This window comes from Austrofundulus limnaeus, unplaced genomic scaffold (genome assembly GCF_001266775.1).
Source record: "Austrofundulus limnaeus strain Quisiro unplaced genomic scaffold, Austrofundulus_limnaeus-1.0 Scaffold124, whole genome shotgun sequence".
Classification (NCBI taxonomy): Eukaryota; Metazoa; Chordata; class Actinopteri; order Cyprinodontiformes; family Rivulidae; genus Austrofundulus; species Austrofundulus limnaeus.
In genome coordinates this window covers 710,669-728,960 of record NW_013952526.1, presented here as the reverse complement: position 1 = coordinate 728,960, position 18,292 = coordinate 710,669, and the positions used below count along the sequence as shown (strand labels likewise).

The following is an 18,292-nucleotide window of genomic DNA, read 5'->3' as shown; positions in this document are numbered from 1 at the left end:
CACACACACACACACACACACACACACACACACACACACACACACACACACACACACACACACACACACACTATGGATATCTCTCTTCTTTTTCTGTTCTTGCTTTTGTGCTCAGCTCCTTCAAATTTTAACACAGATGTCGAACATTAAATTAATCCCGTACAGAAGTTAGGAGTTAAGAGGGAATCTGTTGTTCAGACCTTTTTGTGTGTGCACCTGTTAGCTGGCCTGATCAGAGGACCTTTTTCCTGACAGGGAGCGTTCCTGCCCTGTCATCTGCATTTGTGCCTTTACATTGCAGACCGGTAATGATTGTGTGACTCTCTCTCTCTCTCTCTCTCTCTCTCTCTCTCTCTCTCTCTCTCTGTGTGTGTGTGTTGGTGTGTTGGAGGGGTGATGTGTATCAGAGCAGGTCACAAAGATGATGGAATGCCACAGTAAGTGGGAGACTGTTCCACTCAGAGGGTTCTAGAGATTGGTCTCCTCGTTGCTCTACGCTACTTAACACAGCTTAGAAGCAAAGTTCAACCAAATTACCATCTGTTCCTGAGACTGACAGTCCTCTTTTAATYACAGTATGTGATGTTTGCAGCCTTTCTGTGCAGTTTTTGAAAAAAGGTAGATGCTTTTTTTTAAAAAACTTGAGTTCAGTCCTTGTTTATCTCACTACTCTGCTACAACAGTTTGTTGCATGTATTTTATTCACGTGTACAGCATTGATTACATGCAATATATTCTTTTCTCCCAAAATTGGTTGATTTGTATTGTTAAACACCAAAGAAATTGTGTTTGTTTTATTTTATGTAATAGCTGAGTATTACTATTTAGTCAATATCATCCATCCATCATCCATCCATCCATCCATCCATCCATCCATCCATCCATCCATCCATCCATCCATCCATCCATCCATCCATCCATTATATTCTACCTGCTTCTTTCTTTCAGGGTCATGAGGGTCAATGCTGCCCATGTCCAGCAGTCCATTATTCTTCTATTTCTACCAAAATTTGGCAAATTTAGAAAATCAGCAATAGTGTGCAATGAGTTTTGGTTTTGGTACCTCAAGATGTTRTCATTTTTGTATTTTTTCATCCAGTGTTTCTCATTGCAATATGACTTGTGATTTGGTCTCAAATCCCTCCAAGTGCAGAGGGCACACCCAAACTAACACTGACTTCCMTTGTATCTGAGCTCAAACGTTTATCTTTAAAACTGGAAGGATCTCGTAATCATARTAGTCATACCTCATATCATCTCATAATGTTTGTCTTTGTTTGTTTACCACATAGAGAAAAATATCATGAAACCCTAGACAGATTTAAATTACATTTTCAAAAATCAAGGGCATCAAATGAGTATATATGTTGTCAGTGAAATCAAAATCACTACAACCCAAATTAGAAATGCAAATTGAAAACATGACAGAGCATCCTTCACACTGAAGTGATCTTGATGTAAAATAAGCTCTGACCTCCYTTTGAAATAGCTCTGAAGAAAAGGTATCAGCTGTGAAGAAAAGTAAAAAAGAATTTGTTTAATCCTTTTAAAATATAAATGCTTTATTTTTCACCACTTGGCACAGGAATAACTGCAGAGCAGACTTGGAAACTGTGTTTTGGTTGTCAAGGTGCTGCTCCATTTTTTTTGTTTTTTAGGGAGAGCCCTTTCATGATGAATAAGAAGTGAGACAGGACAAACAAGAGATAAAAAAAAAACCTTCAGGGAGTTCCAATAAAATGTGACWGACAAATCACAGCTAAACCAACAGCTGCTTTGACCGAACTTCTAACTGAAAAAACTTCTTCGACTTCCAGCTAAAGTCTGTTGAGGTTCACGTCTGCCTTTTTTCTGTCCAGCTGAATGGTTGTCACAGTTACCCTACAAAGGCCTCTTTATCTTCTCACTCACTCTTCATCTGTCTTCAACTGTGTCTCTCACACTCTTTCTTGTCTACTGCTGTTTTCTCTCCTTGAGTGTAAGCTGCAACTCAGTATGCTGCGGGGAGATTCGTGTGACTCAGAAAGTACAGAAAGTAAAGGGGGACAGATGAATTGCATGCATCTTTTTGTGTTTCAAAGTAAAAATAAAGGAGTGAAAGGCAATGCAGAGCATTTCCCTTTMCTGTGCATCCTCCTCTTCAGTGACATCACTGTGTTTTAGTTTCCTTAATGCATGATGCCATTGGCAAAAAAATGTGACCGATCAGTGTAGCTTATTATGGGGCAGGCAAAYTGGCTTTAGAGTTCAAAAGTCACTCAGGCTATGGCCCTGTGTGTACAACAACAAAGAGTTATTCACAAGAGGAAATACTCAGCTGTGGGCTGATTGCTTGTAAGATATGAACCTACAGGATAATGTTGGCAAAAATCAGTCTGCAGTTTTCTAAAAGAAACAGAGGTATTAAATTTTATTATGTACTGATATCAAGTAGATTTACTGGTTACAATTGTGCTGTTATTAAGTCAATAAGATGCTATTGCTATGGATAACAGGGCTTTGGTGGGTTACAAGTGACAGGACTGTCTGCAGATTCATATCAGCTCTCATTAGTATGTCTGTGTGATTGATGTSTCACTGTAGAGTTTTTGTTGAAATCATATAAAAGATAAAACAATAGACAATTGTTCTTATTCACTAATGTGCGTGTGTTGGTGAAATACTGGAACTGTCCTAATGGTGTCTACGTATATTTTGCGCTTAATGTGTAAGATGTGTTATTAAATGCATAAAGTCTCAAGTATTTTCCCTCAGACATTAATGCAGTGTGTTTGTCACACATTCCCTGCTCTTCCAGGTAATGATCTCTTCTTGGTGGCAGTCCACGAGCTGGGACACGCCCTGGGTTTAGAGCACTCCAGCAACCCCCTGGCCATCATGGCCCCCTTCTACCAATGGATGGAGACTGACAACTTCCAGCTGCCTGATGATGACCGGCTAGGCATACAACAAATCTATGGTACTATAGATACTCTTTCATTTGTGTTGTTATCACTGATTGATTCTTCTAATGTTAAGGCAGTAAAATCCTTATCTCTGTGCAGAAAAGCATGAAACGTATACTTTTTTTTCCAAATGTAAACCAATTAACACTTAGTGATTAATAAAAAACAGCATTCTCCAAAAGATTAAAATGTTTTTCAAAATAATCGGTCAGTGTCCACTTTCATAAAATTTATGATTTTTCCAAATAATATTTACTGTAATACTTTTAAAATGGTTTTCAAATGACAGAGGTTTTTACATATTTAAATATAGCTTATTGTCTTAATTTTGATCAAAATTCAAATGATGTAATGAGATAAACTTGAGTGTTTAAATGAATCTATGCTCATCAATAGATCAGTCTTGTCTGTGTTGTTAAATGACATGTCCATTTGCTTTCTGCAGGTCAACATGACAGTGGCCCTACCCACACACTGCCTACGGTGACCCCCCGCCGCCCCGAACCCAGACCACCTCAATCACCTCCACGTCAACCTGACCGACCCAGGACCACTGACAGACCAGACCACTATGGACCCAATATCTGTGAAGGCAACTTTGACACCGTTGCTATGCTGCGAGGAGAGATGTTTGTTTTCAAGGTAAATCTCCTTTCGAATCAGAGAGTTTGGGTATTTTTCTGTTTAGGAACAACTTTAGATGAAAGAGGTTTTCCTGTCTTAAAGATTCATTTTACATGAGCTCCTTGTTTGAAGAACCAGTCAGTCAGCTGCCGTGATGAATAAGTTATTTGACAAGTCACCCAAGACCAGAGTGCGTTCTTCGCCAAGAAGTCTGTTTTCAATCACGATCTTGTAAATTGCAAACCTACAAGGCCGTGTTCTTTTATGAGACWGAGTGCTGTTAAAAAAGGCAGGGAGTGTTCAGGTGTTTGTCTTTAAAAGCCTCTGGACCCATTCGAAACATTTAAAAGGCATCAGGCAGCAGTGTGTGATTAGTCGAGATTTTACTTGCATAAAAACAGTTGACATTTAAACATATTGTTTTGCTGTTGACAAATTTTTGCACTCAGATGGTTTTGATTATTTATTACAAGAACAGGTTTTTTATGTTGTGCAATCTAGTTTCGTGGTTATTTGTCATTAGGCTTCTGTCTTATTTTCAGTAATCATTTACTGGTCAGTGATGTGAGAAGGTCAGCAGGATTTGTCACTGAGATGAGTTTACTGACACTTGAGCAACCTTCAGAATTGTTTTTCTTCCTGTGTTTTCATTTGTAAGTGACTTACTGTATTTATTCAAGTATAATATGCTAAATTTAATCCATAAAATCATGCAAAAAGTTGGGGGTAGTACTATACTCGGATAAATATTTTTGCTGATGTGTTTTAACTGAAATATCGGCCTCATTCACAAAATCCCTGAGTCCGGAAATGAAACCACTTCGTAAAAAGCGGTTGAAGCGATCTTACCTCTAACACTCCTTTGTGCCTCCGAACGAGATAGTAACAGATCCAAGCAGGCAACATGATGTGAAAAAAAATAAAGAAAAAAAGGCAGTCCAGCATAACGAACTAATGATATTAATGTGCGACCGAGCCGCTCCTGGAACAACAACAAACACATGATCGTCTGGAATGGCTGCCGTCTACCGGTGTTCTGTAAAAGTTGGTCTACCTGAAAAAAGTTTCCCCACCAGAGGGGGCGCTCGCGAGACWCAGAGGATGAGATTGTTGTTGAGTGGGATTCTGATGCCTTTATTACAGAGGAGGAAAACCGGAAACTTTTAATGATACTGATGATGGTGAGCCTGATTTTGRAGGCTTTGWTTCAGCTTCATCCACACTTGATAGAGCCACACACACGTAGYTCTATCTGTTTGTTATATCACACCAGTTAACAAATGAGCATTGATAGCTTATGTTGTAGTTACACATTTGTTGTGTACCTTTTAGTACATATGTTGTTAAAATAAAATTAAAAACTAATACAACAGTCAAATGATAATTTTACTGATATATATAAAGACTGCAAAGGCTGAARAATCCTGAAGTCCATATGAAATTAGAGGTAATATGAGAATTAAWTTTTTTATGCTTTTTAGGCTAAAAATAGTGGGGGTCGTATATACATGAGATCATATTATACACGAATAAATACAGTATTTGGTGATAGTCTAACACAGTACAGCCCTTCAAAGGTAAGGACCCCTTTGCACAAGTTGACAACCCCACAATGCTCTTGTGACCTATTTAACTTATCAGAATGAGGCTGGAAKGTGTCAAATATATCAAAASCTTACTTCAACCAAGCCCTCCAGTGCTTGTGAATCCCTTCTCAGACAACCGCTACCACCACACTCTCCTATTATCTGTTTTTCTACTAAAGTTCTCTGCATGTTCAAAACCACCATGGAGCTATTGCATGTAATGGTTAGCCCACTAGKTTCTTAATATTTACTTGCAGATCTTACCAGGGCCTCACAAAATAATTTAAATCTTGACTGTTTTTTCATTTTCTTTTTTTATAGCAACATCATTACCCAGTTGAAAGAGCTCCTAAGTAATGATGTGCTTCAGAGGCAGAGGTGTGCGGTGTTATAGCATTCAAGGGTGAAGATGTTTGCAAACTAGTGAACTTAGTTTCACTTTTAGAGCTGTTGCTTTTGACAGTAAAATGTCATATTTTACTGAAGCTGCAGATACAGTATCTAACGGTAGAACCATCAAACCTTGACATGCAGATATTTACTTTGAATTAAAAACTCTGAAAAGTGGAGCAAAGCAACAMATTTTGAAGCCAGTTTTAAAACTAATGTGCTTTTCCGCTTTTAGGTATACCCCTTCAGGAGGGTCTGTTCTGACAAACACATATATMACTTCCTGATTATCTTTGGGTGTAGGTGTGTTTGACGCTGACCAGCAGTTAAACACCCTGATAGCCTGCTGCCTGGACAAATGCTGCACAAGGTCCAACAGTTATGTTGCTGCCTTACTGTTTCTTTCCTGCAATGAACACACTGGTCTTTACTTCTGAATTAAACAATGATTGACCATGCATTTACTTCTCTTTTGCTCTTGATATTAACTTTAAACGCTAGTTGAATAGCTAATTATTACCAGCCAGAGCAGGCTGTTTATATTTTATGTGCTGTATACCAATAAGATCGAAATACATATGACATTAGAAAGAAAGGTTATTTTGTGCTTTTGAAGCAGAAGTAAGGATGCAACAACTGAGCCGTTTTCCACACGCCTACGGTCCGTACTGCATAGGACAAATATGGACGTTTGAGTCCTAATCTGGTCGAGGCTGGGATCTGTCAGAGCACACAGACTGAGCTGAATTTGCTCCTGTTCTGACTCTGTCACRTTCCCCAGTCTGTTCTGCTTCATATTGAGCCATGCCGTCCTGTCTGCCGGTGAGTCCTKCATGAAGGACGAAACAAGGTGTGCTTGCCAGACAGAAGCAACTCTAACCATTTTAATGTTACATCATCCCGGACAAGAAGACCATTGACTCACCACTCCTGATTGAGTTAACTGGCTCCTGGTGGAAATATGTTTGATCACWTGAGCAGTCTTGTAGTACAGTGAGTGGGTGTTGGTGGTAGGAGTGCAGCTAACTCGAGAGGTATACTGCGCAGGTTTTAAAAGAAATTAATRAATTAATCCTGTAGTAGGCTGTTATGAGTGGATAGAGTATATAAATGGGATTTGATGAAGCCAGCGGAGCAATGACTGACTGTTATTAGCCTGTTAATGTTCTGCTATTGTTATTTTATTATACACTCTCATCTAGTTATTTTTCAGAGCTCGGTTTAATTGGGTTTTACAACAGTGTTGTGACCTCAGTGGGATGAATTTGTTGACCAATGCAGAACAATACTTTTTCTTTTTCTTCTGTACTTTGGATTTGTTGTATTTCGAACGGTCAACTGGACTCACTTGGGAAGGGATACCCCCCTGCAACCCCACCCCCCTCCAAAAAAAAAAAAAACCAGAAACCAATTGTTCAGGTTTGCTTTAGGATTAACAAAACAACAGCAGAATTTTTTTTCCCACAACACATTTCTTTATATTCACCTTTAGGGTCGTTGGTTCTGGAGGGTGCGCAGGAACAGGGTTCTCGATAACTACCCCATGCCCATCAGYCACTTCTGGAGGGGTCTTCCTGGTGACATAGATGCTGCTTATGAAAGGCACGACGGCAGGTTCGTCTTCTTTAAAGGTAAGAGACAGCATTACATAAACACGCCAATGCATTCATGCTGTTGTAGGGGTTTTGGGTATGTTAACATGATAATTTATGAATTATTAAAATTCATAAATTATATTCCTCGGAGGCACCACTTCCCTTAATCTTGTTAAGAATTATAACCCAGGAAAGAGAAGAGAAAACTGTAACTTTATTAAAATGATCTGTCTCAAATCAGTACCCAAAATTACTTGAGTTCTTGTCTTATCAAGTCAATAAAATTTTATCAAGACACACAGAAAGACATTAGCTTATGTTGACCCGTTCTCCACGGGTCATTTATTTACAAATTAAAATGTATTTACAGGCTATGGCAAGTATGAAATAATTACATGTTGAACCAGGTAAATACTGAAATATTTGAGCAATGACCATTGAACAAATAAAACAAACAAACAAACAAACAAACAAATAAAACTAAAAAGGGTTTTGAGGCGAAATGAGGGGAGATTTCCTTAAAAATGAGAATTTAAGCTAAGTCCTAGTTAAATTCACTAAAACTAAGGGAGCGCTGTAAAGTTTAGATTTATCAAAGCTCATACAAAAATAAGGATCAATTATAAACTGAGCATCTGAGAAACCTTTGTCAYCAGCAAACTGTTCAGTTTCCTACCCTTTTACTTCTGCTAATTGCGGTACCAGGAGGAGGGCGTCGGCTAACAGAAGAACTCCAGGTGATGTCCCCAAAGAACTGCTTCATTATAGTGGCCTGTCAGACACTCGGGATGTCTGTGAGTTTCTGGTCCTTCAGTCAGAAACGGGGTGACCATCTGGTGAAGGTAGGGAGACCTTGTCTCTCCGTTGGATGCTTCAGAGCGAGAGTTGACCCAGACTTCGTAGAGTTAAAATGGATTAACGACACATGGAGTTAACATTAGCTTATTTCGCTTCCTATAAAAATTAAAGCTCATGTGTTGAGCTGACGTGGTATTATTGAAGTGGTGACGGTTATCAGGATTCTCAGGTGAGTCAAAGTGAAGCAGATTTGGATTGAAACAGACAYACGAGGCAGTATACAAAAGGTAAGTGTTTTTATTTACAGTGGAGGTCTGGACGGGGATCTGGGAGGGGCTGTAAAGTCAAATTTAGACATCTGCGTTGAAGATGGAATAGATAAAATAAACTGGAAGCCACTTTTAGGCATATACATAATATTATGTTAACAAACTGATCAAACATATAACTTAGTAGTAATTTGGATATACAAAAATTGTATAAGTTGGCATAAGTTGTCTAAAACATAGCGACAGGGCCTTTAGTAAACAATTAGTCTCATATAAAACATATAAACAACTATTTGTTTTGTTGTATTACACTACATTACATGTGTTTAATTAGGACTCATATTGAATCTTTTATGTTTAAGAGCTGCATCTATTCATGTCTTATTGGTTTTTGCTGCTTTGTTATCTTAAACATATCAGATTGTTGGCATATTGTACATGCATATTATTTTTGCCACAGATACACAACCATAATTACTAAGAATAAAAAATAAATAAATACAATCATCTGCACTGTGGCTTAAAGGATACAGTGTCTGAATTTTTAAATATTCAGTCCAGATCTTATTATAAGTCACCCAGTCTGATTTAAGTATAAAACAATTCATCTCATAAAAACATTTTCTGTATTAAATATTTATACTCAAAAATATTGCGGTTTTATGAGCATAAGGAACATAATCATGCAAATATTCCTTATACCACATATTTATACTGTCTTTACAAAGAACTTACCCACCATCTTTTTTTTTTCTTTAGAATTCAAACTGTTATATATTTTCCTCGTCACTTCAAACCWTAGTGCCCTAACACTATCACAGAGYAGCAGTAAAATGGAGCCTGAAACTCCACTGTTTGCAGATAATATTCTCCACCTCYATAAGAAAGCAGCCATTGGTAATGTATTCTACATGCAGAACATAAATCTTTTTTAGCACGGCCTGTTATTTTATACAGTGAGAGCAGATTGCTTTTTATAACTCTCGATGGAAGTCATTGAACGAGAAAGGAAGAACCCAGCCTTTAATTGTGCTTGACTCTGGGAGCTTCAGGCTCTGGGGCAGCTGTTGATAATGTGGAGGATGATGTCATTGGCAAGCCTCTCAGTGTGACACTTGGCTATGAGCCATTAACAAGGGAAGGGCCAGACAAGGGCGAGGGTAGGGGAGAAGAAAGGAAGACCTAGCACTACAGTAGAAGGGGTGAGGTAGTGATCAGATGTATATTAGTAATAAATGAGTTCATCAAAGGAGTCAGTTTCACTTTACTTTTACCTTAATCTAAATACCAGAAAGTGGTCTTCTTACTGTACAGACATTAGGCTGTTTTGTTGAGTTTGAGAACATTTTCACATCAGTCATTAAAACTATACAATGCTAATGTCACCTGTTACGGTCAAACAAAGACTATTTCTATTTACTCAGAATTAAATTTAGAAGCAAAATAAAAACACCAAATACACATACAGTGTTTTAGACTGATTGAAACTATGATATTCTTGTATTTGATTGGTGCAAAGTTGAATGTTTCTGTATATATATGTATATACTGTATATTGGACTTGACGGTTGTTGAGCTTAAGGGATGCCTCACCTTGCTTGGATTTTTTTTCAGGTGAAAAGTATTTGAGAAAATTCATGTATAAAGCATCTTTCTGAACATTTTTATTCCAGGATGAGTAGATTTCCCCGTTTCTAAATCACCATCTGGGGAACAGTAGTTTTATTTTTATTAAATTTAAAATAAAAATGGTCAGTTTTCTGTAAACGTGTTTATTGGTGCGTACATGAGTCCCTGTTCTAACAAACCTGACTAAAAACAACGAATAGCAGTTTTTCATCCWATTTTGCAATGACCCATTGGTTTAAACCCTATGAAATATCTAAAATATGCACAGCAGTCATTCTTGGAGAAGCTTTGTTCTWTAGATGAAAACAGAGACATTGTTAAAACTAATTTACTGTGTTTTAAAAGTGTTTCTCAAATCAACAATCTAGATGAAAAATTAGAGGTAGAGATTATGCTATAACAGAAAAAAACATTTTCAGTAATGCAAATAATGWACATGCAGTACATGACTGAATGCATGGATTGTCTTTTAATCAGCATCTAAGTGGAAAACGTGTATATTAAGCAAGAAGCAAGGGGTTAAAGTGGGCTGGTGTGTGTTGAAAGAGCAAGGGATAAAAGCACAAAAAATAATGGTAAGGATAATAATGGAATATCTTACCCCAGAACAACCCTTCCTTTTCTATAGTTTAACWTTATAAAAAAACAGCAAAACCTCCCCCTAAAAAGTATACTGTATATACGTATGTTGCTACAGACAGCCTATTACAAGACCAGCCACTCCTTATTGYCAATTACAAGCCAAATCCAAACTTCTTAGTCAGTGAGGTCATTCTTACTCCTATGTTTTGATTGCTCGCCAACAAATCATTACTGCATTTTTATAATTTCCAAGTGTTGTTGAGGACTGTTTTGATTTCTGAGATTGTTTTTTGCCAGGATTGCCAGTAATTGAAATRCACCGGCACATGTGTTTCTTTGCCTGCCAGAATATGAATTTGTGCAGTTATTCTCAACATATAGGTAACCAAGTGCACATGTCATTTATACAGCATGCTCAGGATTGTGTGTGTTAACAGTCTTTCCATAAGGTTTATATTTGGCAGTGAAAGGGGAATAACCTGAATGTAAATATATTTAAAAAAAGCACATATAAAGCCCTTTTCTTCTTTTTTCTTAGGAAACAGGTTTTGGCTTTTCAGAGAGGCAAACCTTGAACCAGGGTATCCACTAGAGCTGGTTGACTTCGGTCAAGATGTTCCATATGACCGGATAGACACGGCTATCTGGTGGGAACCAACAGGCTTCACTTACCTCTTTCAAGGAGACCAGTAAGTACGCTCTCAGTCACATAAAACCTCTGTCATTCACMTGCTACACAGTTTTAGCCACAACAGCAGCAGGCTTTGGTCAGAGTTAGTGATTTCTTGAGCCAGTCCTTACAGGGCTATCAGAAATTAAAGAATAATCTGCCACAAAATGTTGCATGATACGGAATCAAACTTTAATATTCTCCCAATTTTCCCCATTATGCCACTATCTTTTTTAGTTTTTATTTATTTATTTTTATCCTTTTTATCATCAAATAGCCACAGAACCATTATTGTACAGGTGGTGTGTTTTTAAGTAATAATATTTTTAGTAGGCTTTACATTTTCTGCACTGCTCTATGCAAATAAATGTMCTGATGAAGGAGCAGAAACTATTACAACACCTTAAGTCATGAGAACACACTGAACTSTACGACACAGATATAGCAATAACACAATATTCTTAGAAAAATAATCAGACTGTAGGTCTAAACTGTCTGGTCAGACCTCTGTTAGCAAAGTGTGCCGGCTGGCTGTATTTATATTGAGTACAGATTGAAATGTTCTGTAGGAACAGTTTATGTAGCGTCACTACATGCTTTTCTTGGTAAGAAGTCTGATTTGTTTAGAAAGAGGATAAACAACATAAKCTCCCTTACTACCCCCTTCTTGTTGCTATGTACAGGTACTGGCGCTTCAATGAGCAGTCTCGTTTGGCTGACAGAGGCTATCCAAAGTCCATAAGAGTGTGGGACTCCTCAGTGCCTCATACTCCCAAGGGTGCCTTCCTCAGCGATGACGGAGGTGAGTTTAGACTGCATGAGAGGTTTCAGTGAATGAGTGTGTGTGAAAAAACTAAAATAAAGGTTCAGAGAGTAGTGGTACTGTCATCAAGAGAGACAATCACGTTGGGAAAGGACTTTCAGCTAATGTGTGCAGTGTTATTGGTTCACTTGTTCAGGGTTGAAATGAAAATYGATCACATTGAATTTCTCCTCAATAACATAGTGTCCCATTTCAGTATTGACTGATGTGTTTTGCTGTCTTTGCATATTTCAGCATACACCTTCTTCTATAAGGGTTCAAAGTACTGGAAATTTGACAACCATCGTATGAAAAGTGAACCAGGCTTCCCTAAGTCCATTCTGAGAGACTTTATGGGCTGCAGTGTGGACCTGGACCCTGACCGAGACACAGACACCGGGCGCAGATACCCCGACGTAAACCGTCCACCGTTCAACCCGGACGCAGGACGTGACGGTGATAAGGGCAAAGATCGGGACAGAACAGACCGAGAAGACACGGACAGAGACACAGGCAAAGGGTCGGACAAGGACAAGGACAAAGACGAGGACTACCGAGAGGGTCGGGAAGAAGACACCAATGAGGTGGACGTGGTGCTGAAGGTAGACGACAGTGAGGAACGGACCATGAACATTCTGATAGTGACCATCCCTCTGGTCCTGGTGCTGTGCATCCTGGGACTGATTTACGCCATCATTAACACGCTGCAGAGCAAAGGGGCACCTCGGCTGCTCGTGCACTGCAAACGCTCGCTGCAAGATTGGGTCTGACCCTGGCCACAAGGAGGCACTGAACTTGAACCTGACTTAAGATACCTTCTCTTCTCCAACCTAAGCCTCCTCCCASTGACCCATTTGTCTCAAGTCTCTGCGCTCAGTGGCTCCTGCAACTCTTAAATCCAAACCGTACGGATAMACAGGCACTCACAAACTATGAGCAAACATGAATAATGTCTTATATTTACACACACTGACATACACACCGCCTCACCTCCCTCGTTTCCCATGGTGCTCTACTACACCAAGACTGTAGTCTATTTATAATAGAGTACTTTGCACATTGTTTTTAGTTTTTATTTTTTGGTTCATCCTGTGTGAGAATTGTTATTGTTGTTATTATTTGTAAATCAGGAAGGCCGTTCTACTCTCTCTCTCGTTTTTGTACCGCCCCCTGGCTTTTCGAGATATCTTGACATCTGTTTATATCATTTCACTTCCTACAGAGGGAGAAAGTTCTGAGATTCATAGACAAAGCTTTTTGCTTGATGTAAGGCTGAGTAGCATCTTGCCCTTCCCCCATTATCTCTAATATCTCTTCCATCTTTAGTATCATATGTTAAGTACATGACAGTGAGTTGTACTGTAACTGGACTTGGTCACTACAGATATTTTAATGTAGTTAAAAGTGAAGATCTCTTATGAGCTCATTATTACTTTGCTTTTGAATCACTGTGATCCTCTTTGAGAGCAAATCTAATCAGCTTCTYCATTTAGAGTTTTCTAAYCTTTCATTGAAACTTCTTTTATTCTCTTATTTTGCCAACTCAACAGGACATGAGAAGAGTAATACGGCTTCACAGTTTAGTGTTTTATAGTAGTGCTCTGATATTTGAAGTAGAAATCCTTACCCATAGCATTAATGGTTGGTTATACCTGTGCAATTTCTTTTAACATGTAAAAATGAAAAAYAATCCCCATCAAAGGGAGACATCTTTGACTGGAAGGAGCCAACAGTGTTCCACGATTAGCTCTAAATTTTGCTGGTGCACACCACAAACCTTGTGTTCTTGTAGTTCTGGTACTATTTAGATTAGGTGCTAGTTKTGTGAAGCTGATTGAAGTGTCAGCAAATACTATGTGTACAAATGCAACATATMCAGTCATGGGTTAGAAAATTATACTCAGGTTGCAGTTAACTGTATTATTTTTAATRTTTGGACAATGAAAACCTTGTTTTCCTTCATGATGTTGTACTTTCTCAGTTGGATTACTGATCTTTTTCCCCTTATATGGAAAGTATTTAGAGCTCCCTGTCTTGAAGGATAAACAGACTCCTACCTTTGCTTTCTCTTACAAGGCTGAGTGTTGCTCCTCTCTTTCAACAATTATATGTTTCTCTTTGTGCTACATTGAGAGATGAACAAATGCAACAGTTGGCTCACGGCGACACAGGGGAGTGAGTGTTAAACTTGATTAGTGCAGCTAATGTCCCTCACACRTTCTAACATATTGTCAAGTATTTCATACAAAAGACAACCTAAGAATGAAGACTGATGGCCAGTCTGTTGGAAATATAAGGTATCCATTATCACCAGGGTGGGCTTGGTTCTCTCRGGCCCATGTGAGCAAAGACTAATCCTCTTCATTAAAAGCAGCAGATGTATACAAAAGTCTTTAACCCCCTGAGACCTTTGACCTAAACATTTAATTCCCCGAATCAAGACTCTCTCTTCTGTTTCATCTGGCAAGAACAAAGAAAAAGCAGAGGAAGAATTTTTTTTTCTAAATTCTCATTATTTCAGCCTTGTAGTCATGCTTTTAAACATCTACAACTACAGACCAACCATGGTTATCAGATGAGGATGTATTTTTATTCCCACAAATCAAATCCACCTTTAATTTTTATACATAATCCTATTTAGGTATGGTAACTTACAATTATTTGTAAAAAATGACTAGTTTGTTTAATACTTTTGCTTAAAATTGTGGTAAAGGTGAGCAAAACCAAAGACGAAGTTCTTTATTGCATTGAAGTCTAAAAACCAGGTTAGACTGAGTTAGACTGTGAAATTTAATTTGAAAGAAGGAARGTCTTATCTATCGGAGGGGGCCGGGTTTCTCAGATATGGCCGGGCAGGGTGAGGAGGGTATTTCTGTCCTGTGGCTGAAAATGGGGGAGGGGGGAAGAGGGAAGGAGGTTGACTCTTCCTGAGCTTGCAAAGTTTGGATCTCAGGAACAAGGAGGGGTCAGAGGAACAGGATAGAGGGAGAGAGAAGACCGGCAACGCACCAAATYCTCCTGATAGCGCAACAACAACACAGGCCAAGTAGGAACATGCAGTCCCTTTATGTTGAAAGCCTTTGCTTGTGGACCTTTAWTGAAAGCTGCTTCTTGCTGTAAAGCCTGAATATTACTAGCATTCACGTTTCTTTTGAAACATTTCAGAGAAACCACCACTACAGCTCCTCTTAAGTGAAGGCAGGTCAAGGTGGGACACCTAAGCAGAGTTTACAGGGTGCTTGTACTGACAGAAGTCTGGAGATTGATTTGAGGCGGGTCGATTGCAGTTGCTAGGAAGCGGTGTCCTGTGTCCATCATTCACCTCATCATTGGGACTTTGCAGATGGGGGTTGGCGGACGCAAGCTAATCAGCGTTAAAAGCATTGTCCTCCTCGTCCTGCATTTCCATTTGCCCGACCGGCACATCGGTGAGCGCTCAGACAGCCGAGCGTCTGGACAGGCTCAGAAACTGCAGACTCACTGCATTAGACACTAATAGAGTTTATCAACTTGGCTTCTCTCTCTGACCTCCAAACAACCACATCAAAGCCGAGCTATCCATCTTGAATAAGCTGAGTGGGCCTGAGGTTGCTGTCCTTGAAATCACTGCTGTGCATTTGTGCAGTTTCAGAGGAATTCCTGAGTTTAGTCTCCACAAATTGACTCAGGACTTCAGGCGGGAGACAAGTGCTGAGAGAAATGTGTCATAGCTGATTGATGCGAGCCTTCGTGTGTCGAAGTGTTCAGTTAATCAGCCCCTCTCTCCGTCAGCGAGCTGTTTTCTGGTTGTAAATCTCCCAGCCCCTCCGCATAACTCAGCCCGGTCCTCTAAGCCTCAAAGGGATCGTAAGAACAACAATGGTCCGCACTCTTTCCCCTCCCTCTGTTTTCTCTCTCTTCCTGATGCCTACTCACACAAACACATTATTGTCTCCCCCCCAGCCTCACCCCCTCCTCCTTCCCACTAGGAAACTAGTCCAGGCTGAGGTCTAAACCTGTTTGTAGATTCACACTCCCAGTTCAACCATGGATGGATTGGCTTAAAAAAAATAAAAACAACAAACCTGTCAGGTTTGTTACAATCGTTTTAGATTTAGAATCAGATTGAGAYGCTTCAAATAAATAAATTCATTTTGAAGCATCAAACCCTGACGTAAGTGTAGGGAAGTTTAGGGCATGCTGAGCTCATTTGTCTCAGGATGTGTTACTGTAAACACTACGGTTCTGACTGCTCAGCACAGGCTTCTTTTCTTTTTCCTTTTGTCCAGTTTTTTTTTTTTTCTTTTTAATGAACATCTCTGTTTAACCCCATTCAATCAGAAGTCAGGTATTCTAGTTAGCTATTAATGAGTGTATGTTTTTCATTCTTCAACTATCTCAACACTGTGTGAAAAACCGCAAGCTTCCAGTAGTCGCTGCTTCAGAGCTGTGTGGAAACTAAATGATAACAGAACAGACTTCAAAGGATTTTTAGAAATCACTCAATAACTGTGTTCTGTTTCAGGTTTTCTTTTTCAGTAAACCTCAACAGCTTACAAYGACTCAAACCTAAATGACAGCAGGTTGTCAAGATGCTTCTTCTTTTACTTTTTTCCTCCCAGAATGCATCTCAGCCAGCTCACTGAGTTCATCCTCTCAATGAAAACCACTCGTTTTAAATCACCACTCGACTAACTCGAACCACTCACTGTGGAAATGGAACAGAAAAGAAGGCTGACAAATGACTTTCAGCATCTGTGAGAGTGCAGCGGATCTGCGCTCCGCGTGCTTCACTCAGACATTGGAACTGTTGAGCAGCCTCCTTCAGAAAACTGCCTCCATCTTCTTGTTGCAGCTACAGCAGAGAGGAGAGTTGAACCATCAGGTGTAGAACCTGGCATCTCATGTTAGGTCTTTTAAATTTTGTGATTTTTTTTTTTTCTCGTTGTCATCTCTGCCTGGGATGAGAGGGTGGCTGTAATGTAACAGCTTTTCACAATGAAGAGGTTATTGTTTTATCTTTTAGAAGACTTTTGGTCTGATGTTGGTTTACTTTTCCTCCTATTTTTTTTTAACTGATAATTTGATGTTAATAACATTCCAGTTAGATGTTTGGAGGTGTTATTAGTGTTTTTCTTTTTTTTTTTCTTTTAGAAATTGTTAAAATTTTATACATTTGTTTTGTGTGTTCACCTCTAGTTGAGTGTGTTAACAAGCCATGCTGGACATGTACACATTAAAAATTGCTGTGAAAAAAAAAGTTCAAGCTTCGTCTAAAGATTCCTGTGGAGTAGCTGAAGCAGCAAATGCTTTGTTTCTTTTCAGAGCAGGATAGAGAATCATACAACTACGCACACTTACTGCACACACCTTCTACTCTTCCTGAGGTGAGGTCACTGTCCAAAGGGCCCAGTTTCCTGTCTCACACGGGACAGGCAGCAGAATGGCCTTATGGGTCTTAAGGGGGAGGGGAAAGTGGTCCCTGGCAGCTCTCCAGGAAGCCACATGAACTGGAAGGAAGCTAACAGGCTCCTCGAATAGCCTAAGAAGCTGAACAGGCAGTGGTGTCACACTGAGAGGAAATACATTGTTCTCAATACCGATATGGATTTTGTCCCAACAGCATAATTGCTTCACACAGGACTGCAGACTTTAATTAGATGTTTCTGTGACTGCAGAAGGAAATGACACTTACCCTCYTCTCTTTAGTAGTGTAATAACTAAAGATTTATGCCACTGTGTTTGTCTTCACTTGAATCCTGCAAAGCATTTATAAAGATGTTGGTGTTGGCGACCTACACATATGACTTTATGAGGCGCCCCTTGTGTCATTTTCTAAAACTCACTGCCAGTTTATTTACATTCTTAGATTAATAATGTTTGATAWTATTTTTTTTATCTTTAGAAACAAGTTGTCCAACTAAAATAGTTAACAGTATAATTAATTTGGAACAGAATACCAGACGTTTACCTCACACCTGCCAATACCTGCTGACAGCAATGAGGAACACCTGTTAATGTTAACAAGCAGCTGTGGAGTGAATCAGTTCTAGGGGAGGTCCAGGGTATATATCTACTTAAAACGACATTTTCCAGCTATTTTCTTGCGATTATTAAAACAACATAAAATCATTATTTTATGAAAATAGACCACTGAAAACCAGACGTTTACCTGAGTATTATCTGAGATCAYAATTTAAACTTCCATCATTTTTATCTTGCTTTTTATTTCCATACTGAGCACCAGTAGTCACTCTTGACTGTGTGATACTTTTATCATAAAATATCCTCTAATAACACTATAACACTTCATGAAGTAACAAAGCAGCTGAGAAACTCACAGAACAAATTACCTTCATAAACTTGAGTAACCAGGGATTTTTTAAACTATTCCAACTTTACTCTGACAAGAAGTTTTATATA

General features: G+C 39.0%; 1 protein-coding gene across 1 annotated transcript in view; it reads left to right on the top strand.

Annotated features, from left to right (window-relative positions):
• mmp15b (matrix metallopeptidase 15b) overlaps nucleotides 1-17,135 on the top strand; it is a 28,830-nt gene extending 11,695 nt beyond the window's left edge. The window contains exons 5-10 of the mRNA XM_014015185.1: nucleotides 2,798-2,959; nucleotides 3,391-3,587; nucleotides 7,038-7,176; nucleotides 10,957-11,107; nucleotides 11,772-11,890; nucleotides 12,146-17,135. Of these exons, the coding sequence (XP_013870639.1) occupies nucleotides 2,798-2,959; nucleotides 3,391-3,587; nucleotides 7,038-7,176; nucleotides 10,957-11,107; nucleotides 11,772-11,890; nucleotides 12,146-12,660 (1,283 nt within the window). The 3' untranslated portion in view covers nucleotides 12,661-17,135. The remainder of the gene's footprint in view (nucleotides 1-2,797; nucleotides 2,960-3,390; nucleotides 3,588-7,037; nucleotides 7,177-10,956; nucleotides 11,108-11,771; nucleotides 11,891-12,145) is intronic.
• Nucleotides 17,136-18,292: the final 1,157 nt, after the last annotated feature.